General features: G+C 49.7%; 1 protein-coding gene across 4 annotated transcripts in view; it reads right to left on the bottom strand.

The window, feature by feature from the left end:
* Window positions 1-4,208: 4,208 nt before the first annotated feature.
* The window catches only part of Cnnm4 (cyclin and CBS domain divalent metal cation transport mediator 4), a 39,216-nt gene continuing 19,702 nt past the window's right edge, over window positions 4,209-23,722 (bottom strand). Inside the window, exons 2-8 of one of the 4 annotated variants that reach the window (XM_017596510.3) lie at window positions 15,110-15,253; window positions 14,710-14,844; window positions 13,704-13,873; window positions 13,309-13,405; window positions 11,996-12,058; window positions 7,378-7,556; window positions 4,210-6,686 (exon numbers count right to left, since the gene is read on the bottom strand). In XM_017596510.3, coding sequence (XP_017451999.1) covers window positions 6,489-6,686; window positions 7,378-7,556; window positions 11,996-12,058; window positions 13,309-13,405; window positions 13,704-13,873; window positions 14,710-14,844; window positions 15,110-15,253 — 986 coding nt within the window. In that variant the 3' untranslated portion in view covers window positions 4,210-6,488. Of the gene's footprint in view, window positions 6,687-7,377; window positions 7,557-11,995; window positions 12,059-13,308; window positions 13,406-13,703; window positions 13,874-14,709; window positions 14,845-15,109; window positions 15,254-23,722 lie in introns of all 4 variants that reach the window. The other 3 variants (XM_039083840.2, NM_001271050.1, XM_006244827.5) reach the window with 3 other exon arrangements.

Genomic DNA, 23,722 nt, shown 5'->3' with positions numbered 1-23,722 from the left:
TAGCCCTCTGGCCTGCAAGGTTAAGAGCTGAATAAGAACCAGGCGCTGGGCACACGGAAGCCAAAGATTGATTTTCTTATTTGTATATATGTATGTGGGTTTGCGCATGCGAGTGTAGTGCTTTATGCGGACAGAAGAGGGCGTCAGATCCCCCTGGAGCTGGAGTTCCAAGAACTGAACTCTGTTTCTTTCTTTTTTTTTTTTTTTTCCGGAGCTGGGGACCGAACCCAGGGCCTTGCGCTTCCTAGGCAAGCGCTCTACCACTGAGCTAAATCCCCAACCCCTCCTGAACTCTGTTTCTTAACACGCATTCTTTAACCTCAGCCAGCTCTCCGGCCCTATTGGTTTGTTTTAAAGCTGACGTCTCTCGAAGGCATTCCTGCTTTGCGTTGGACTCTGTGGATGTCAAGACAGACACCTGCTTTTGAGCAAGTTACTTTGACGGGACGCTCCATAGTAAATACTCAACCCCAGAAAAATCAGTTTCCTCGAATCTTCACACCTGTTTCATGTACTTAATCTTAAGGATAGAATGAGGTTTAGAGACTGAGTCTGTGTGCCATTGGGTTCTGACGCGCACCTGACAATCCAGGTCATGAAGCCACGCAGGAAGGTAGCAGTTTTCAGGAATGTTCACACTTGCTAGCTTCACAACCGCACTTTATCCTGATTCCTTGGGCCGAGAAAGCTGTTCTAGAGGGTTCTTTCTGTCCTCATTTTGGAAGACACCTATATGGATCAGATGGAGCGGTCTTCACTCTTTGCATGTAGTCTTTGTGATTAGCTCTTCTGTAGGTATCCACGTTTTTGCAATTTTCTATTTTCTCCCTAAATGCCCTAATACATGGACACATCTTATACATAGATGTTTTGTTTTGTGTGTATGTGGTATATGTGTGTTGTGTATGCAGGTGCAGAAGGAGGCTAGAACAGGTCACTGCATCCCCTGGAACTAGAATTACTGACATTTGTGAGTTACCATGTGGGTTCTGAGAACCAGGACTTCTGCAAGAGCAGTTAAGTGTTCTTAACCACTGAGCCCATCTCTCCAGCCCCTTGAATGTTTTTTAAAAAGGATTCTGTAGACATAACTCAGTGTCCTAAAAATATTATGTAATATGACCACAAGTTGTGTAGAAGATAATGTACAAAAACAAAACAAAACAAACAAACAAAAAAACAGGCCCCTGAGGAAAGACCAAGAGGGAAAATCATTGGTGAAAAGTTCTTACCCAGCTTGTAATCTCAGCAGAGGCCAGCAGGGGCCTCATAGTGAGTTAGAGGCCAGGTAGGGCTATATAGTGAGATCCTGTCTCAAAAATCAAAACAAGGGGCTAGAGAAATGACCCCATGCTGCTCTTCAGAGGACTCTCGTGTGGTTCCCAATACCTCCACTCAGGTGACTCACCACCACCTCTACCTCCAGCCCCAAGGAATCCTGTGCCCTCGTCTGCCCTCACATACATCGAATACGTACATATACACACACACCTTTAAGAACTAAACAGAGTCCCCCCAAAAGTCTTTACAAAGTTGGCAGTGACTCTTCTACATTGTAAACTCAGAATGGTGGCTGGCAAGTCGCATCTCTGCTCCCGTTTTTATTATCTGAACAGTGCTATATGCCCCAAGAAGTTCTGCCTCTAGGGATGACAGAGTAAGCCACCAGTAGAAGCAATTAAGACATGGTTGCTCTTTTGCATTGGAACTGTCTTGCTGCCTTTAAGGACAAACGTCCTTAAAGTGAATGCAACCTTTAGTTCCCACTGTGTCTCCAAGTCAAGATAAAATGCTGACACCGGGCTAGAACAGATGGTGTGCATGCAGTGAATCACGTGTCCGAAGCCATCAGCCAGCAAGGAACAGCCTGTAGGAAAGGAAGGAGGAACTCAAGAGACTTTTCCTCTCTCTACTTTTTTTTTTTTTTTTGAGGCTAAAAACCTTGAGTTAAAGAAGATTGAGTACAATGTAGAAAACAACAGATGGTCTTTTAAACTGTCTATATCTAAGCCCATGAAGAATGCAGGTTGCTAGAGTGGCCGGTTTCAGTTTAGAGCATTCTTTCTCCCTGCTGTTTTTTTTACTCCCATTTCTGGTTCATCTCAATTTCAATGGAGACGCTTGCCTTTACTTAGGTTTCTCGCTGACCCTCCCTAGGACGTTCTCCTTAGTGACCATCTAGGCCAGAGCATTTTTACTTTTTATCAAGACATTTGCTTTTTTTTTTTTTTTTTTTTAAGATTTATTTATGGGGTTGGGGATTTAGCTCCGTGGTAGAGCGCTTGCCTACCAAGCGCAAGGCCCTGGGTTCGGTCCCCAGCTCCGAAAAAAAGAAAAGGAAAAAAAAAGATTTATTTATTTATTATATATGAGTACACTGTCGCTGTCTTCAGACACACCAGAAGAGGGCATCGGATCCCATTGCAGACGGTTGTGAGCCACCATGTGGTTGCTGGGAATTGAACTCAGGACCTCTGAAGAGCAGTCAGTGCTGAGCCAGCTCTCCAGTGTGATGTCACCTGATTGTGTTGATGAGATTGGGCCAAGGATCCAGCCAAGATCTTCACTGGCTCACGTGATGAGCATTTCCTACGCTGAGTGTGTGTAGGACAGGTGCCTTCCAAAAGGCTGCGAGTCTGGCAGGAACAGCAGCCTCTGCCCCCTTCACGGTGCTCAGAATCAACTCTGGTACAAGAAAACGTTTTAAGATCTGGCAGGAAGTGTTATGAGGAAACATTGAGGAGATGCTGTCTGAAGTGAAGGTAATCAAGGGAGGCTTCTCGAAGGAGGTAACATTTGAACAGAAGTTGAAATGACACGAAGGGCAAACCTTCTAAGGTCTGGGAAGAAATATCCCAGAAGGAGGTGACAGGAAGTGCAAAAGCGGTGGACCATGCTCTCTTCCGGGACTCTTCCTCACAAAGCTAGCAGCTGGTGTGTAGCAAGCAGGGGCTCAGCACCAAACACACTTGCGACAGACAACAGACAGTTGCCACTTCATCTCATTTCTGCATACACATTTCCATGTTAGCCTTTCGTCTGCAGTATTCCTTTGTTGCCTACCCAAGTGCTTTCCTTTTCCCCCTGTTGGCAGGCCTTCCTGTATAGCCTAGGCTGGCCTCAAATTCATCTTTTTTCTTTTTCTTTTTCTTTTTTTGTTTTGGAGCTGGGGACTGAACCCAGGGCCTTGCGCTTGGTAGGCAAGCGCTCTACCACGGAGCTAAATCCCCAACCCCCCTGGCCTCAAATTCATGATGCTGCTGCCTCAGCTTCTTGTGTGTTGAGGTGACATGCCAGCATGTCCTGGTCAACCAGGGTATTGGAAGAAAGGAAGACAAATGGAGAGCAGCCAGCTCCACAGAGCAAGATCTCTTCTAAAAAACAACTTAACCAGGGCTGGGCGTGGTGGCGCACGTCTTGAATCCCAGCATTTGAGAGGCAGAGGCAGGTGAATCTTTTGAGTTTGAGGCCAGCCTGGTCTACGTGGGAAATTCCAGGTCAGCCAGAGGTACATAACAAAAGCCCTGTCTCAAAACAAGCACAAGACCTGAGATGCCAGTTCTCGGAGCTGGAGGCAGTGGGTCACCACCACATGAGACCAACATGGGCTCCACAGGGAGATCTTTATCAAGTACAAATGAGCTCTGCTTGATTCTCCAGCCCTTGGCACCCAGGACTGCACACGTAAGTCTTCAGCGTGTGTGTTTGCCACCAAAGGGTTCCACAGTTGCGGTTCTGAGTGATAACCTAGGCAGCACAGCGAGGAAACCTTAGGCCAACCATTTCTGATGGACACTCCAACCCCCAAAGCCACCCATGGGGGCTACGCAAAGTAGTTTCTGTGTGTTGTGAAACGCCGCCATCCCACAATTGCACGGAGCCCAAACAGCTCTCAGCCCCCAGAGTGGAGGGAGGGCAATTTGTTCGTTCTGGTTGCTCCATCCCAACACTCACAAACTCAACATCCCAAACTCAAAACCTATGACATCTGACCAACTTGCCCTGCGTGCCTGCCAGCAGCTGCCACTCTGCGACTCTGTGACAACTGCCGTGATTATATATGTTTGTAAACTGCAGTTCTTGCGTCTCGCTTCCAAATGGTTCTACAACACTCAGCTGCTCTGGTCCTGTCACAGTGACAGCTAGTCACTTCTGTCTGTACACCAATAGTCCAGAAGCAAAATACCCAGTTATATGCTCACCAAAACGTATGTGCATTTCATTTTTTATTACCAATCAAAAATAAATTCCATATATTGTTTAGCAAATATTATCATTGTTTTGTGACAAAAGACACAAGAGTCATAACAACAAAACTCCCCGAGAGTCAAACTCATAACAATGCCAAAATAAATCACAAAAATATACAAATTAAAATCTTAATGCAAAATAAATAGGAGTCATCTGCTATGGCGGCTGTGACTTGCCTACCCACTTGGACGCCGTCTGTGGAGTCCTCCCCTGCTGGGAAGACACGCAGACCAGGCCAGTTCCAGGGTATGGCTCTGCCCAGGAACCAGAGGTTGGAAGAAGTGAAAAATTGCACTAGGAGGAGGAAGTCATCAGAACAGTAATATTTGGAAATAATTATGACCCTCTGCAAGAAGTGATTCTAAGTGAGGAGGGGAGGGGCGGGGCCCGGCTGTCGGTGACTGTGTATGCAGAGAGGTAGCTGTGGAAGTGTGTGCACCTGCTACGTTTGCCTCACACCCACCACAGGGTTTTGCTCTACCTGGCACTTAGGTCTCACAGTAACACAGCTAGGCACCTCATCTACAGACTCAGGAGCATGCCGCACCTACAGAGAACTAAGAGTTTCTTAAGGAACGAGAGGTCTGATGTCTTTTTCCCTTATCGTTGAAAGCCGCCATCTCCAGGCTTCTCAGAGTAAATTTTGTGAGTGGAGGAGACTTCAGATTGGCCAGGGGTACAGGACACCTTGGTGCATCATCCTAGGAGTTAGGATTCTCTGGGTACACAGACAGCAGAGTACCTGGTGTGACAGGACTCCGCTGGCTGAGGAATGAAGTGAACAAACACAGATGGCCTGTGCTCCCACTCGCCCGTGCTCCCGCTGGCCTGGCTCTTATACTGCAGCTCCATTTGTCCCAACAAAAGGTAGATGTGGCCCTTGGTCATACAGTCTCCCTACAATAGAAGTGTGCAGCTCAGTCCCATGGACTGATTGCACTCAGGTTTCCCAGGTGGAACTGGGGTAGGATTTCACATGGTGTGGATTGCCCTGCAGTACCAAGAGCTTCAGCCTATGCTCATCAAATACCTCTCACCAGCACAGGCCTCAGGCAGAGAGAACCAGGCCATCTGCTGCTTGTCCTTAGGGAACCCTCCTTTCTTGGGGTCCTTAAGTGGAAAAGAGCTCAGAGCTCAGGTGGTCCTCTGCCCACTACACAGGCAAGGACACAATGACTGAGCTTGGGGGGCTTCCAGTCCCCAGAAGGACCAGGATAGATAAGAATGGGGAGTCAGGAAAGAGACCTTCCTGGGCGGACTACTGAGCCCTGACTCTTCCAGCAGGTGGTTGGGTAGGAATGACTGCTGACACAGATCTACCTATTATCAGATAGCCTGAGACTACCAGGAGTGCCCAATAAGTCACCTCTAATGTTGATGCTCTCCCCTCTGAGAGGAAACCTTTGGTAAGAGTGAAACCAGAGCCAGGAAGCAGATAAGCAACTGCAGAGCCAAAGACCACGCCTAACTCTTGGGGCCAGACCCTTCCAGGGGAGAACTGTCCAAAGTGGTAGGTAGATGAGAGCCAGGTCTGGTTCTCGGCCGAGTCCCGCCTCACCAAGAGAGGCCCTGGGCAGGGTTCTAGGAGATCACTGGATCCGGCAGTTGATAAGAGCAGATGTATCCCTCTCTGATGCTGGGGTCACCGTGTCCCTGATCCGTTGCCCAGCACTTCTCTATGACTTCTGCTCGTGTGTCCCGGCAGTCGATGTTATGACCTGGATCCCTGCTTCCTCCCAGGAATCCCCTCCAGTGGGCTCCAGGCCCCCACTGCTGCAGAAGAGCGCCTCCTGGAGCAACAGGCACAGGCTGCAAGGTCTCTGCTGGAAACAGGTTATGGCTATTGCTTCCTGGAGTGAGGAGCCCTCCTCCCCTTTTACAGTTTGTGGGGCTTCTTGAAAAAAAATTTTGTTTTTTTACATAAAGTTCCTTAACCCTGTCTTCCCTTCCCAAAATGATATTTAAAAAGAGGAGCAATGCGCCTAGCTTAAAACTTCTCTCAGTGTTTTAAAAAACAAAACCCCACAGCCTTTGCTCACTAGCTGGACTGGGTAGGTTTCACGTCAGAGCTGTTCAGAGGTCCCCATCTGCAGCCAGAGCCCCTGGGCAGGGACGTCTGGTTGCTCAGTCATGCAGGATATCTACCTGCACCCCTTCTAGCCTAATAGGCTCCCTGACTTCATGTGGGCCCACTGGGGAGACCCCGCAGGGTGGGCGGGAGTCCCCGGGCCCTCCTGTCAGATGGTGCCCTCTTGGGAGGCTCTGTGCAGCAACAAGTTGCGTTCATTGAGAAGAGTCGTCGTCTCGTCCACCACGGGCAGCTCAGGCCTCTCGGATAAGTTCTCTGTGCAGGTGGCACAGCCATCCAAGGTGAGCTGGGGGCTGTTGTCCATGCGGGAGGCCAGCAGCCCGTTCTGGTACTGCTGTCTTGTGACCTGCACAGGGAGGAGGAAGAGAGAGAGGAGGACAAGTGTGAGGTGCTCGGCTGAGATGTGAAGACCCAGCTAGACTGGGCCAGGAGAGATGTGATCAGGTGGGTCCTTCCAAGAGAGCTGGGAGGAGAAGTGTTCTAGGGGCCAGCAAGAGGGATCAGCAGGTAGAAGCACCTGCCACACAGGCTTGGGCACCCAAGGTCAACCCCCAGAACCCACGTAAAAGTGAACAGAGAAAACTCTGCTCTTCATCTTCTCACTTACCTACCTACACGCGCACACACACACACTCACACGCACGCACACACATGGATATACGCCACCACTGCCATCATCAAATTGCTAGGCCAGGTGTGATGGTCAATGTCTGTAATCCCAGCACTCAGGAGGCTGCTGCAGGTGGTTTTCAGAGCTTGTGGCCAGCCTGGACTACATAGTCACACTGTGTCTCAAGAAAACAAAAGTACAAAACAAGAGGGGCTAGGAACGTAGCTCTATGGGGCAGTATTGGCCTGGCATGTACAAGGGACAAGGGCCTAAGAGATATATAACAGGTGACATCCAAATTTTTCTTAAAAAGACAAAAGAAAAAAAGAGTGTTCTGGTGTGGAGTGGCCACACTGGCTGCAGAACAGAGGCACATAAATGCATAGAGCAGGCCAGCAGATGCGGGGGAATTGTGAGAAGCACTTACCTTAATGTACTGCAGGTCTGTGAGCGCCCGCACACTGAAGTCAGAGACATACTGGCCCAGAATGCAGCTGCCAAACTGGTTGCTGCCTGCCAGGGAGGAGGGTGTCATGTCTGTGTTGCGGTCCGGGTAACTGAGGGAGGCTGAACGGCTGAGTGGAGTTGGGTGGGCTGGGGACCGGTCTGTGGGGACAGCAGACAATCAGCACAGAGCCAGCCGGCCCTAGGGCCTGCTCGAGCGCCTGGCCTGACCTCGGCCATGGGTGTTAGGGACTCCAACCATGTTCCGCACAGAACAGGTCACAGTTCTCCGGAGCAAACAGGAATACACACACAGAAGCTCTTTCTGCGCAGGTCAGCGAGTTATCGTGCTTTGAAGTGTCACGTGAGAAGTAATTAAGAATGCCACCCAAGCAAACCAACCAGAAATGAAAACCAAGACAACAGTTATGGCCTCAAAACCCCTCATTAGTCAGGATAACAACGATTTCCCACATGACAGATAAACTATCCTGGTCTAACACCAACTTACACAAAATGACTCTGCCTTAAAAAAAAGAATGATCAGGAGACAGGCTGACTCGGTTAAGAGAGCTCGCTGCATAATATGAGGACTGGCTTTCAGATCCCGGAAGCCATGCATTGGGTCTTGTGCCCCTTCAACATCGTCAAGAGATCTGATAACTTCTGGCCTTGACATAGAGGTGCATATATATTCATGCAGACACACATGAATGGAAAGGTAAAATAATTTTTAAAAATTGAGGCAAGGGGGTTGGGGATTTAGTTCAGTGGTAGAGCGCTTGCCTAGCATGCACAAGGCCCTGGGTTTGGTCCCCAGCTCCAAATAAAATAAAATAAAATAAAATAAAATAAAATAAAATAAAATAAATTGAGGCAGGGTTTCTTTGTGTAGTCTTGGCTGTCCTGGAATTCACTCTGTAGACCAAGCTGGCTTCAAACTCACAAAGATCTACCTGCCTCTGTCTCCCCAGTGCAGGAATTAAAGATGTGTGTCACCACCACCACCCAGCTAAGTAAAATAATCTTTTTTTTTTAAAGATTTATTCATTTATTATATATAAGTACACTGTAGCTGTCTTCAGATACACCAGAAGAGGGCATCAGATCTCTTTACAGATGGTTGTGAGCAACCATGTGGTTGCTGGGAATTGAACTCAGGACCTCTGGAAGAGTAGTTGGGTGCTCTTAACCGCTGAGCCATCTCTCCAGCCCCCGTAAAATAATCTTTAAAGCTTTTTTGAAGCAAGTCTCATTACATAGCACAAGTCGGTCTCTGACCCACAGTTCTCCTATCTGCCTCCCAAGTGTTGGGATTATAGGCGCACAGCACCACAGTGCATTAAGCTGCATATACTAAACAAAATACATGTATTAAAAAGAACAGCTGACTTGCCCGTGCTTATAATCCCATTTTAGACTAACCTCAGCTAGTCTAGCCTTGTCTCAAGAACAAGAAGACCTACAGTTTGCTTTGTCACTGTGAGTCCTACCCTGGCAACATGACAGCTGCCATGCTCTTACGAGGGTCAAAGGTGTGCTCTATGTGTAGCTGCAACCCTGGAATGGGGAAACCAGTCTTGTCCCAGAAAGCCAGAGGCTCCAGAGGCAACACAGATCTCTCTATCCAGGTAAGGGCAGTGACTGGAGTCTAAAGGTAGAACAAAGATACCTCGGCACTGAACACTCCCATCCTTGGTTCTCAGTGCTGAGAACACTTAGAGGATACTGGCATGCACAGAGACGCTAACTCACTTAGAGGACACTGGCGTGCAGGGACGCTGACTCTGAAGTGAGAGGGAGCCTGCTTGGAGCAGACTAAAGTGGGCTCATCTGCTCTAAGTGGCTATGACGTTATCAACCTCTGAGTTAGCTGCACACAGCAGAGACAGAATGTTAGATCCAGTGACTCAATAGACCAACCCAGCCTTTCACCAAGTGAGACCATGCAGGCGCCTACGGGTAGCTTTGATTGTCCTTTAGAAGAAACTAGGAACAGACACAGGGAGCAGCTCCACTGCTAAGACTGCCACAGGGTCACTGGAAGACCACGTGCAGGAGCCAATGTAAACAGAAACTCTGCTTAGCTTCCAGGGAATAAAGGAATACTGGCATTATTACTTAATATTATCACACTGGCCACCAAGCCTAACGACCTGAGTTCCACCCCCGGGCCACAGGATGGAAAGAGAGAAACGACTCCCACAGGTTGTCCTTTGACATACCTGTGCACACTCGCTTGCACACATACACGCACAAGTAAGTGTAATAAATTACAAAGACCCTTCATAGTATTTGAATGACAAGATGTTCTTTCATTAATACTAACACAACAACAGGAGCTGGATTTGTTTACTCTCTTCCGGGGATCAAACCTTGGGCCTAGAATATAGAATACACTTACCAAAGGCTCTAACACTGAGTAGTCCTGAGAACCGAGTTTAAAGTGCCCAGTACTACATATATGCATAACCAGCCCGAGCTACACAGTGAGCTCCAAGCCATTCTGGGCTACAGAATAAGACCCAGTCTTTAAAAACACAAACAAACAAACAAACCCCGAACATTGTAAGGTGTTGTGTGGCTGCTGGGAACTGGACCTGTATATTCTACAAAAGCAGTTAGCATTCTTAACCATTGAGCCATCTCTCCAGCCCTTATTTTTATTTTTTTAAAGATTAAAAAAAAAGTATGCATTTTGTGTATGAGTGCTCTGTCTGCACGAACACCTGCAAGTCAGAAGAGGGCAACGGATCCCATTACAGATGGTTGGGAGCCACCATGTAGTTGTTGGGAATTGAACCCAGGACCTCTGGAAGAGCAGTTAGCTACTAAGCTGTCTCTCTGGTCCCTTTATTATTATTTTTCTTCTTTTTTCGGAGCTGGGGACCGAACCCAGGGCCTTGTGCTTGCTAGGCAAGCGCTCTACCACTGAGCTAAATCCCCAACGGTCCCTTTATTTTTACCTTTTAATTTGTGCGTGTGCATGTGCATGCATGTACATGCATGTGCATACTATGTGCACTCATGGAGGTCAGAGGACAGCTCTCAGCAGCCAAAAGTCTCATGCCACATGGATTCTGGGTACTGAGTTCGGGTCTACAAGCCATGTGGCAAGAACTATCACCTTCTGAGTCTTCTCGCCTGACCCCATGGGAGGAAACATAGAAGAGTGTCCATTTAGGTACAAACACCAGGATTCAGGCTAAGGGTGCGTAAACTCCTGGCCACCCATGAAACAAGAGTAAGCACAGGAGAGGGAGAGAGGGAGGCTGAAGTCGGTGAGTTGCAACTAAGTCATCATTTTATTTATTATTTTAAGACAGGGAGTCAGAATAGTGTGGTATACTGGGGAACACTCAGAGAAAAAAAAATCACATAACGAAAGGAAAAATCAGGGCTGGAGCAATGGCGCAGCGGTTGAGAGCACTCACTGCTCTTCTGAAAGCCCTGAGTTCAACTCCCAGCATGCACAGTGGCTCACAACTGCCTGATGTTGTCTCTTAATGTGCATAATATGTACATGCAGGCAAAGTGCCCATATACATAAAATACTTACACAAATAAATCTTTTAAAAAAAGAGGAAGAGCAATCAAGTACAGTGGTAAAAACAAGAAAATCAAAGAAAAACTCGAGGGGCTAGGGAATCAGCGCAGTAGTAGAGTACTTGTCTAGCCTGTGTGAAGCTTCGGGTTGTGAGAAGTGGGGAGGTGAGAGGGGGAGCAGGGGAGGAGAGGGGAGACAGACAGACAGAATGACTAGATAAGTTCCAAGGCTGTCCTGAGTTGGTCCTGACCTGCCTGTGCAGGGCTCAGCAGCTTGGTCAGAACCTGAGAGTGACTGGCTCCTTCCCACATCCTTTGGGGCTGTAGTGTGTGTGAGGACCTCCAAGCTGAATGTCTCTAATGGCTCCCATGGTTCCCAGAGAGGCCAAGTCCAGGAGCAGCACCTGGCATTTGTTTCTCTCCTCAGTAGCTGACGAAGGGAATGTCCCGAGTCAGTTGTTACAGAGAAAAGAGGCCTTGCAAGGCCTTGCGAGTTGGGCTCTCGCGTCTTCTACCTGGGCTCTCTGCCTGGGGACAGTGCTAGTCACATGTTTCAAGTGCGAGGAGGACAGGGATGGGGCTTAGCTAAGAACAGTAGATACAGATTCAGAGGGATGGGCGGGCTGACCGGGGCTCCCTCCTTAGGCTATGAAGAAGCCTAGCATGGCACCCTGCAGAAGCGTGTGAGCGGGTTGGAGCAGGGTGCTGGCCAGCTGGGCTTTGTTTCCTCCAGGCTGAGTGTGCACACCTGGCTTGCTCTGGAACAATCCTCCACTCCCAAGCCCGTCATCTGGGCAGTGCGTGTGTGTGTTTCTGCTGGGAAGTAATTTCTCCTGGACTGATGGACCTTTGAAAAGGCCCTTCCAGGACTGTGGCAGACCTATCCAGAAACTGAACTCTCAGTCACGCAGAGACAATACCTATTAAGAGTCAGGCTAGATCCTAAGTGTTCCCAGAACCTAGTTCCCAGGTTCCCCCGGGAGCCATTAGTGCAGCTGCAGTACAAAGCTCTAGCAACAGGTGGCGCTGCGCACTTCTCGAGCATGCCCCATTACCTGCGAGCCGGGAGAGCAGGGAGTTCAGTTTGCCTGTTGAGCACCCAGCCTGCACAGGAGGCGCTGGAGCAACAGAGGAGGAAGTCAGTGACCGGGAGGGGTCACAAACCCCAGGGACAGAAGGGAGAGGCAGATTTGATGGGCCAGGCTACTTCAAGCAGGGTAGGGTGGGACTTAGATGGAAGGGTGCTGGTGGTGAGGACAGACCAAGGAGTTGTATGGAGGAAGTGCCTGGCTTCCAGTCACTCTTCCTCAGCACTGGGAGGAGTCCCTCAAGCCCTTCTCAACGAGAACTCCCCAAACATTAGCTGGTTCCTACACTCTCAGCAGGAGGAGAAAGAGTACCGGCCAGCTACAAAGCAAGGCCATTCCAAAAGACCAAAACTCTCCCAAGCACCAAGACAAAGATGCCCTCGCAGGGGCAGGTCGGTCCTTGCTAGGCGTGACAGGTTCAGGCTAGACGGCGCACTTGCTCTGGAGCCCAGCTTGTTTGCCCTTGGTCTTGACCCCCAGAGCCTGTAATACCTCAGCTCATCCTAATGCAGGGGCAGGGAATGTGGTGGTTAGGCTGTGTTGATATTCACGGATGCCCTGGTCATGTGCATTGGGAGCTTCTTGTGAAAGGGACAAGCATGGCACAGGGTTCCCAAGAGCTACAGCCAATGCTTCCTGGCATAGCCTGCTCTAGGCACCAAATGTGGCTTTTATTCTTTGCCAAGGTTAGAGTGTTCACACAGGGAAAAGCCTGTGGGGGGTGGGGGGGAGATTTGCTAGGATGTTGAGGTTCTACCCTTCCCCAAAATGACCTCCTGAGCCACCCAAGACCAGAGGTCATCCTTGGGGGACCCAGCTCCCAATGCCTGCCCCTACGATCAGAACCAAACCTGACCAGAATGCAGTAGCTGAGGCCCTGAGAAAGTCATCTCCAACTTCCCCAGGCAATCAGCTCTGAGCTGCCGCCTAACACCAGCATACCCGGACTCTGCGGGCTACAGGCCTTCATGTACCTCCTATCCTACCCTGATGTTTCAGTCACGATACTCCAGTGGCTCTCTACTGGTCCATCCTAATCTCATCACGGTGTCCGAAGCTCAAGGCAGGTGATCACTTTCATTCTAAAGCTCATCAGCTGCCTGGTCCCTTGACCATCCCTGTCTGCAGTCTTTCCATATCAGCTGGTCCCCCTCTGCTCCTCTCTTGCCCTCAGTCTTCCAACAGAAAAGAGGCCCTTAGCTGCCTCCTTCTGCTATGAGCCATCCAGGCCCCTTAATTCCCAAGTGTCAGAGAATCCAGGGACCCAGCCCACCGCTCACCTGGGGGCGCCAGGGACAGAGCCATGGTCCCATAGTACGAGAAGGCACCGGTCTCAAACTTCATGTTCTCCTTGCCTGCTTCCACCTCCACCTTCCCCTGAAAGAACATAGGGTTAAGGTCACAACATAGCTGGAGATGGTTTGAGGCCTGCGTGGCAATGGGAGAAGGGTTAAAGCAGGGCAGATCACAGAACAGAGAGGCAGCAACACTTGGCCACTGAGCCCCGCAGCACTCGAGGGCTGGACCTGTGGGCACGAGACCCTCAAGGGAGACCATGCATGTGACCTGGAGCACGCACGCTCAGGGGCAGGCTGTACCCTCCCTTGTGGTTTATCAGAAGGCCACACATGGGTGTGGGGTGGCCTGAGCAGCTAAGCCCTGGGTCTGGGCCCACCTGCAGGATGAGAATGAAGCAGTCGGCTGGCTTGTTCCGGGTGTACAGGTAGTGGCGGGTGCAGTGCTTGTTGTGCTCGTCGAACCTGAGCTCCTGAATGACGTCAGGGTACTTGAGCAGCCGGAGCAGGATCTTCTCTGACATCAGGGAGGGACTGAACTGCGGCACCTCTGCACAAGAAACGGACGGGTCACCTCTGTGCCAACATCTAAGTGACCATGGCCACTCTGTGCCAGGACGGCTTCCTCCCTGCTTGGCCATTTCTTCAGCCTGCGCCTCCCGGGGAAGTCCCACATTGGTCTCTGATGCTGAGATGGCATCAGCCAGCCTACACGGCTCTGGTCCGACAGTCATGACCTGTCTCCATTTTCTCATCAGGAAGATGGGGACATGACTTCCCTGGGTGGTCTCATATTTAAGTGGATACCACAGGCAGCGTCTAGAGGCATTCTCAGCTTGGGATGTTAATTAAGTGCTCCTTCAACTACTACTCTCTGCACCGTATCGGAAAACACCACGGGAAAGGGATTTACCAGCACCTTTGGCAAGTGAGCCAGAGGGAAGCTGCAGCTAGGGAGAGACCATGGGTGGCAGGGTGTGTCTCAGCTGTCACCCAGGTCCCAAAGGTGCTTTGAATTAGAGGAGAGGGAGGAGTGCTGCTAGGATGTAACCATCTCAGAGGGAAGGTGGAGGCCCTTCAGGCCAGGTGAGTAGGCTAGGGGGAGGTAGCCTGAAGGGCCCGGGCTCCCAGGTACTTCCTTGGATGTCTCAGTACTCGCTCTGTAAACTAGCTAGATTGTGTCTAGAAGTTTGTGGCAACCATGGTGAACATGGTGCTCTCCGTGGGCAGGGAGGGAGGGTGGTGGTCGTGGTTCCCAGACCCCTCCGAGGTGAGGGTGTCCTAGCACTCACTGCTCTCTCTGGGAGGAAGGGTCAGAGGCCCAGGGTTGCTCCCTCTGTGACTATATCTCCTTCTCCCATGGCAGAGGGTGCTCCACATGCTTACCTGTGGCCAGGAAGCGGTGAGCGGCCAGAAGAAGCTGAGGTGAGATTTTCACTTTGAGTTCATTGTCAGCATCCTTGAAGGCAGAGAAGTCACGCTTGTTCTTCATGGACACCCGTTTCCGGGTTCGATTGTCAGCTGTGAGAGCAAAGGCCTGGACCTGAACCCCAGTGCTCTGGGAAGGTTTCTCTCCACAGGGGCAGCAGGCCCCAGGCAGGGAGGGCAGAGGAGGCTCAGCACTGTGCCCTTCCTCCCAACGGCCAATACAGGGTGCCTAGCAGGCTGCCAGACCTGACTCCAGGCGCCCAGGGCCTCCACACCCCTGCACTGAAGCCTCTCTACCTAGGGGCACAGATTCAGAGAGACAGTAGGATTCTGCGCCTGCAGAGAGGGTTCGACTCACTGTACGTGTCCGACTCATCCAGGATCTCAGACTTGATGATCTCCTCGATGACGTCCTCCAGGGTGACCAGGCCCAGCACCTCGTAGAAGGGGTCGCCCTCGCCCTCATTGTTCACCTTCTGCACGATGGCCAGGTGGGACTTGCCTGTAAGGACACACACTAGGTCAGGCATAAAGCAACATCAACACATTGGGTTGAGTCACTGGGTGGTCACTGGGGTTTGCTTTCCTTTCCAAGTTCTGATGCTTCTTTTGCCAGCAGATACTGCTCTTATGAATAGGAGGACTCACAGTACTTGTAAAGGCCTTACATTAAAGACCTTTTGTTTAAAGAATACAAAAACTGGATGTGATGACTCACATCTGTTAGACCAATACTCAGGAGGCAGAAACAGGAGGATTGCTGTGAGCTTGAGGCCATCCTGGGTTACCCAGGCTTGCCTAGAATATATTTAACGCCCTGTCACTAGAAGAAAAAAAAAAGATGGAGAGGAGGAAGAAGAGGGAGAGGAAAAGGATGAAGAAAAGGAAAAAGAGGAAGAAGTGGAGGGTGAGGAAGAGGAGGAAGAGGAAGAGGAGGCGAGAACCTAAGGAGGAGAGAAATGACAGGCTCTGCCTGGTGCTGCCTGCCAGGGCCTCCGAGGCCTCTGAGAAGAGAGAGGCTATAGTACAAGAACACAGGAAGCCCTTGGTCAGGGGTGTGTATGTACCAGCTGGACAGAGAGTCTAGCAGCTACCCACCTGACAGGCACCTTGTAGGTATGTAGCCACGGGGAACCACTGAACAGTCAGCCTTGTTCAATGCCAAAAATTCTTGACACTGTCCCTAAAGATGGCTCGCCCACTGGACCTCACAAAAAGGTTCCTGGCTAGGAGAACCCTCTGCTGGGCTAGCTCAGGGCCCCCGAGCTGTGTGCTTTGCCAGTGGGGACACCTGTTTGTCTTGGCAGAACCTTTCTTTCCCACAGAAGACGCTCCTGTTAAGGTCACCAATGACCTTCAATGGGAAGGTTTCATTCTGGAAGGACCTACAGGCCAGGGGTCCTTGCTCCCTCCTGGAAACCCCTTTCTTGTTGGCAACAAACACCTCTCTCCACTGTGCTCCTGGCACCAGGGCTTCTCTTTTCTCTGATCTCTAGTTTGCTTTTTAAAAAAAAAAAAGTGTGTGTGTGTGTGTGTGTGTGTGTGTGTGTGTATGTGTGTGTGTATGTGTATGTGTGTGCGCACACACACACACACCCAGACATATTATGTATACCACATGTACTCTTAGTGCTCCTGGAAGCCAGCAGAGGGTGTCAGGTCCCCAGAACTGAACTGAAGTGACAGTCATGAGCAGCCAGATTTTGTGTTCTGTTTTTGAAATAGGGTGCCCTGGTAGCTGGTGCTGAACTCAGTGATCCTCCCAACTTTAGTTTTCTAAGTGCTTGGATTACAAGTGTGTAGAGGTGTGCCACTATCCTGGCTCCTCCCTGACCTCTTAAGGAGGGCTGAGTCCTTGCAGCTGGTACCTTGCCTAGTGACTGAGTCACAGGTCAAGATATCTCAAATAAAAAAAAAAAGTTTGGTTTTTTCAAGTCAGGGTCTCACATAGCTGAACTTCCTGAAGCTCCCTGTGTGGCTGACAATCTCCTTGAGCCCCTGACCCTCCCACCACTACCTCCCAAGGTAGGGGTGCAGGTCTTAGAGGGCCGGCACCATCCTGCCCACCTTATAGAGTGCTGCTGTTCCAACCCAAGGCTGTGTGCAGTGTAGGCAAGCTCTTTAACAACTGTGCTATATTCCCAGACTCCAAGTAAAATTTCATAGCCCTTTCCTGTGCCCCCAAATCTTCTATCCAAACTGCAAGCTAAAAGCCTCAACACCTTGAACCAGACAGGGCTAAGAGCTAGCCCATGACCCCACGGTCTTTCTCCTCTGCTCAAGACAGCTCCATTTTGTCCTTTCAGTCAGGCAGGTGCCTCTCGCTCTTCATCTACTCAGCGGCAGAAGAAAGACACTCAGAGAAGGAAGGAGAAAGGGATACACACATGAGGAGACGCATGTCAGGGTTAGTAATTTGAGTTTCTGTACTGCTAATCTACCATGTAGAGCAAACAGGTCACCAGGAAGAGAAGACAGCTATGGGCTAACCATCACGGGCCACTGCTGAAGCAGCTGCCTGCCGGCCAAGATGTACCCACTGCTGCAACAGCGCCCGACTGTTGCAAGGCAACCAGGCACTTCTCAGCGGACTGAAGCCAGATCCAAAGGAGAGGAGTCATGTCTGTTACAATAAACCTGCTCAAAAGCCCACATCTGGGGAGACCATAGGCCCCAAGGTGGAGCTTAGTAGAGTGGTTTGCTTAAATGGTCATATTATCAAACTACTTTTTAAATATTTGTTTATCCATAGATTTGTGCTGCTTCTCAACCATAGTTTGAGAAACTTTATACAGAAGCCAGAAGCTAATGGACAAATTCATTAACGGGTCAGAGTGCTGAAAGGGACTATGACTGCTCAGCCCTAAATGGGACAGGTAGAGCACTACCCCCACAGCACAACACCAACCACAGCACAACACCCACCACAGCCCCGCAACACCCGCCACAGCCCCACAACACCCACCACAGCCCCACAACACCCACCACAGCCCCGCAACACCCGCCACAGCCCCACAACACACGCCACAGCCCCACAACACACGCCACAGCCCCACAACACACGCCACAGCCCCACAACACCCACCACAGCCCAACACCCACCACAGCCCCGCAACACCCGCCACAGCCCCACAACACCCGCCACAGCCCCACAACACCCGCCACAGCCCCGCAACACCCGCCACAGCCCCACAACACCCGCCACAGCCCCACAACACCCGCCACAGCCCCACAACACCCGCCACAGCCCCACAACACCCGCCACAGCCCCACAACACCCCCCCACAGCACAACACCCGCCACAGCCCCACAACACCCACCACAGCACAACACCCACCACAGCCCCGCAACACCCGCCACAGCCCCACAACACCCACCACAGCACAACACCCCCCTCCAGAGCACAACACCCGCCACAGCACAACACCCACCACCATCAATAACCAAGGCTTAAAGAAAGATGGGGCAGGAAGAAGGATGGCTGCAGAATGGGGAGGAGAGCTGCGCTATGTCCTTGTGGACATGACATGCTCACATGTTCATGAGCTCACGCCAGCTCCGATTTCCTGCACAAGACTGGCACGAGCTCAGGCAGGCAGAGCTGGAAAGTCGCTAACACGCCAGTGCACAAGGGGGGCACAGCTGGCCCTAGTGGGTTTCTTTGTTATTTTTTTTTTAAGATGTATTTATTTTATGTATATAAGTAGCTATCTTCAGACACACCAGAAGAGGGCATCAGATCCCATTACAGATGGTTGTGAGCCACCATGTGGTTGATGGGAACTGAACTCAGGACCTCTGGAGGAGCAGTCAGTGCTCTTAACCACTGAGCCATCTCTCCAGCCCTCTTTGTTATTTTTTTTTTTTTTTTTTTTTTTCGGAGCTGAGGACCGAACCCAGGGCCTTGCGCTTCCTAGGCAAGCGCTCTACCACTGAGCTAAATCCCCAACCCTCCTCTTTGTTATTTTTAAAGATTTATTTATTTTTTATTTTATGTGTCTAAGTGTTTTGTCTGCACTTAATGTGTGTCATGTGAGTGCCCGGTAACCAAGGAAGGCAGATGACCCCTGGAACTGGAATTACAGATGGCCGTGAGCCTCCGCGTAGACATTGGGAACCCAACCCAGATCCTCGGCAATTAGTCCATCTGCGTTACAGAGAAAATGCAAGAGGATATGAGAGAGACAAGCTAGAGGGTGGGAAGGGGGTATGATCAAAATACATAGTACCTATCCATGATATTTCAAATAATAATCAAAGATATTTTATAAAGAGGCAGGGGAGATGGCTCAGTGGTTAAGAGCACTGACCGCTTCCAGAGGTCCTGAGTTCAATTCCCAGCAACCACATGGTGGCTTACAACCATCTGTAATGGGATTCGATGCCCTCTTCTGGTGTGTCTGAAGACAGCTACAGTGTACTTACATACATGAAATAAATAAATAAATGAATAAATTTTTTAAAAAGATATTTTATAAAAATAATGAAGCACACAGATCAGGAGCTGGAGACGCAGCTCAGTGTTAGAGAGCTTACCTAGTAGGCCAAGGATTGCCACCCCAGCACATGAGACAGAACAAAACTAGGAATGTCAACTAAGACTCAAGTTTATGGTTTCCCTTACATGGACTGTAACCCTCGTATAACTGTATTTTAGTGAGCTACCTCACTTTGTGGTTGAAGACCATTCACCTAGATAATGGGGCTTGGGCTGTGGCTGAAATGGGAAATGAGGAGTATTTAAATGGCACATTTACAGCTGGAGAGCCCACTTTTCAAAGAGGAAATATGATGAAGCACTAATATTTGGCTGGTCCATATATAATTGCTGGTACTTGGCTGCTTTTGACCCAAAACAGCAATTTTATATAGGGTAACCCGAGGACTGGCTTTCTCATTGTTCTCTTTTTCTATACAGACACTCCCAAGTTTCCATAACCAACTGCATTCATTTTATAGTCAGCAGGAACACTCAAAGTAACTTTTTAAAAAATGGCTCTGGGGAGGGGGCGTAGCGAGATGGTTCAGCGCTAAGCACATTAGCTGCTCTTCCAAGACTGTGGTCAGTTCCCAACACATATTCTGCGTGGCTCACAACTGCCAGAAACTACGGCTCTAGGACATTTGCCATCCTTTTCTGGCCTCCACAGGTACCTGCATGCATGTGCACATGCTCACACACTGACACATGCTCACACACTGACACAAGCTCACACTGACACATGCTCAACACACTGACACATGCTCACACACTGACACATACACACAAACACATAAAAAAATAAATAAATAACAAGACAGCATGCTAAGGTCTGCTTTGCCAGATGGTGTGGCCCGGCCTGATGGCTTGAGCTTAATACAGAGAACCCACCAGGTGGAGAGAACACACAACAAGACAAAGCTACCTCTGACATATGCATGTGTGGGTCATAGCATGTGCATGCCCACACACATATAAATAAAACAAATGCAAGGAAATGTTGTAAAGACATTCTAACACTGCTGCTCCCGATGTCCTAAGTGCCAGGACTGTTTGAAAGGGGACAGACGAGTGGGTGGGAAGGAGGCATCCTAGAGTCCTGGCTGTCCTGGGTGCATCAGGTCCTACTTTGAGGCAAGCTTGCCCACTCTACCTTTTACTGACCTCTGTCCCAGAACTAGCCAGGAGGAAACTAACCTCCCCCAGCCAGCCATAGGTGAGCTTCCACTCCCTCAGTCCCCCTCGCTCCCCTCCCCGTCATCCCTGCCATGGCCCTGGTTCACAAGGAATGACAGGTTAAAAGCTGGAGGCAAAGGGAGAAAGGACCTATAACCTGAGCCCCTCAGCTTCCCAACCTTCTGCTACCAGCTTTCCCGTGTCGCATTTGGTTTTGCTTAGTCAGGTTGTGAGACAGGGTCTCGTGTGACCACGCTAACCTTGACTTCACTACGCAGCATGTGATGATCTTGAACTTCCAACCCTCCTGCCTTCCTTCCCAAACGCTGAGCTACGTAAGTGGGCTACCATCCCCAGCTTGTGGCACACCTGTCCTCTCTACCCAAAGCTCACACATCACCCCAGCTAATCCTGAAGCCTCCTTATTCCCAGTATCCAGTGCTCTGAACCCTCATCCAGATTTCTTTCAAGGATTTATTTATTTTATGTATGTGAGTACACCGTCACTGTCTTCAGACTCACCAGAAAAGGGCATCAGGTCTCATGACAGATGGCTGTGAGCCACCATGTGGGAGCTGGGATTTGACCTCAGGACCTCTGGAAGAGCAGTCGGAGCTCTTAACACTGAGCAACCTCTCCAGCCCTCTCATCCAGATTTTAAAAGGAAGTCTCCAGAGCCCTAGAAGGCCAGAACCCCACCCTGCACCACACTTCTTTTAGCAAACTGCCATGTCTTCCTCCCTCCCATAAAAAAATGTTTACAATCCGTCAGAGACTATAAGGAAATGTGTTACTGCGTTCTGGCTTTCAAAGTCCAAAGGGGCCCCCGTCAGCCCAGCTACTTTTCTGCCTGGGAAGAAAAAAGGCCCTGATCAAATGGGATCTTCCTATCAGAGATGGTGCTATGCCAGGTGGCCTTCCCACTGGGTCACCCAGTAAGGCCAAATCCCGAGTTCTCACAACAGGTCCTGGGTACTGACTTCTGACTGGACACCGTGGCCTTGGGTCACTGGTCGGCACTTACAGATGGCTGGACACTGATTTCCTGGCAACTGGCTCTCTTTCCTCCCTCTGCCCAGGCTTGAGCAGGATTAAGCTAGCTATTAATAGTGCTGACCTCAGCCAGCAGGAGGAGCAGCCGCCCTTCCCAGAGCGAAAGGGGTGGGAGAGGCATGAGCCAGAGTGGGACAAGGTCCTTGCCTTCCAGCCTGGGAAGACTGGGGCCATTCATCCATTATCTTAGCTACATCTATGGTGACCATTCTCCTCCCAGGCCTGGCAAATGACCTGGCAAAAGCTAGGAGACCAAAATGCTGTGGCTGCCGGGTAGGCTGTACCCGCACGCACCGTGCTCAGTCATGCTGGGTTTCCAAGGCTGCAAGAAGGCAGTGGAGGGTGGGGGGGTCAGATGGCGCAGGTGGTAAATTACTCGCACTATAGCAAACAAGGGCCCAAGTGTGAGCCTACCTGAAATAATTATAGTTAATCCTAATAAATAATAAAGGAAAAGGTGGAGTCGCTGAGCACTGAGAGGACCCAATACCACTGACCCACTGCAGCCTGTAAGTGGGCAGCGAGGGAAAGGCGTGGCCACACTCCTGTTCCCCCAGAGAACAGACAAGAGAAGCAGTCACCCAGCTGCCCAGGAACCCAGGCTGTACCATAGGCTACCAGAGCTCAGGAGCAAGCTGCAGTTTCACATAAAGGTCTTCAGTTCACAACCCTCTCCCCCCTCAACCATCCAAATATTGAAGATCACTTGATCTGCAGCTTGGGGCTGACCTGAGATACCCAGGCCAAGGCAGAAACTGGCCAGTCACAACAGAAAGGAATACTAAAAGAAGCCTTTACTTTAATTCAAGTTAATTTTACTTATACCCCTAAATAATTTCACTTGCTATTGTAATGTGTGTATGTTGGGGGTGGAGAGGCATACCCCAGTGCCTGTGGGAGGTTGAAGGATAACTCTGTGGGGTTGATTCTCTCTTTCCATATTTATGTGGGTTCTAGGGTTCTATGTCAGGTAGGTCAGGCTTGTGAAACAAGGGTCTTAACCCTCTGTGCCATCTCTTACGCCCAAATCTTGTTTGTTTTCAAAATAAAGGAGGGTCTCATTATGGTACCCAGGTTTCTCTCAGACTCTTGGGTTCCGAGGATCACGTAAGCCTCTTACCTTGGCCTCTCCCATAACCACATGCTACTATGTCTGCCATGTCTGGAGATAAGGTTACCTTTGACTACAGCAGTGTTGCCTGGGCAAACCAATGAAAGGGTTCAGAAATAAAGTCCAGCACTTAGATGGTGGAGGCCAGCCTGGGCTACAGTGAGCTTCAGACCAACCAAGCTGACCTTGCTTTTAAAACAAACAAAATAAAACCTCCACTTGACACACCCCCTCGTGTGTGTGTGTGTGTGTGTGTGTGTGTGTGTGTGTGTGTTAGAGAGAGAGAGAGAGAGAGAGAGAGAGAGAGAGATCAGATTACAAATCTGACATTTGAATCAAATCAAAAGAAAATCAAAAGAAAAGAGTCTATTTTCTGAGAGGTGTTGGACTAACCAGGCTAGTCTTTATATCAAAAGTCACAAGTCTCGTCTGTGTTTAGCCACTGAGCCATCTCTTTGCCCACCCTACCCCACCCCTTTTTTTGGAAACAGGGTCTCCATCTGTACCTCATGGTAGCCTGAAACTTTGTAGCTTAGGCTTAAATTCACTGCATTAAAAGCTTAATTTTAAATACAAATATAATAAATACAAATTAACCCAAGGGAATGCAAATTTCGTTGGGTTTGAAAAATTTACCTATCAGTCTGTTGCTTAATTTGGCAGTGCTAGGGACCCAACCCAGTAAACTACATACAGGAGTAGGTGCTGTTTTGGTTTATCAGATGGTTATTCTGCCTTAAAAGAACTAGTCACTACTGATAGGAGTTTAAATATTTTCTTCAAGACCATGGCAGCATATATAAAAATGTTCAATGTGCAAGACCTTGGACTCAGCCCTTCCTCCCACTCCTAGGAAGTGACTTACTATTAAGGAAATAACCATATAGTGTACAAGGTATAGCCAGGAAGAGCCGAACTATTTGTAACACAGAATTGCATCGGCTGTAAAGGATGACTCAGGCCTAAATTTATTGGAGGAGCCAGTGATTCACGGAATGTGAAGGACAAAACAAAACAAATAAAAGTTATAAACATTACAGAAGCCGGGTGTGGTGACGCATGCCTGTAACCTCAGCACTCAGGAGGCGGGGCAGGAGGATCACCACAAGTTCAAGTCCAGGCTGGACTGTAGGGTAAGTCTCATGTCAGGC

The sequence above is a fragment of the Rattus norvegicus genome, chromosome 9, assembly GCF_036323735.1.
Source record: "Rattus norvegicus strain BN/NHsdMcwi chromosome 9, GRCr8, whole genome shotgun sequence".
NCBI lineage: Eukaryota > Metazoa > Chordata > Mammalia > Rodentia > Muridae > Rattus > Rattus norvegicus.
This window is presented reverse-complemented; position numbering and strand designations above follow the sequence as displayed.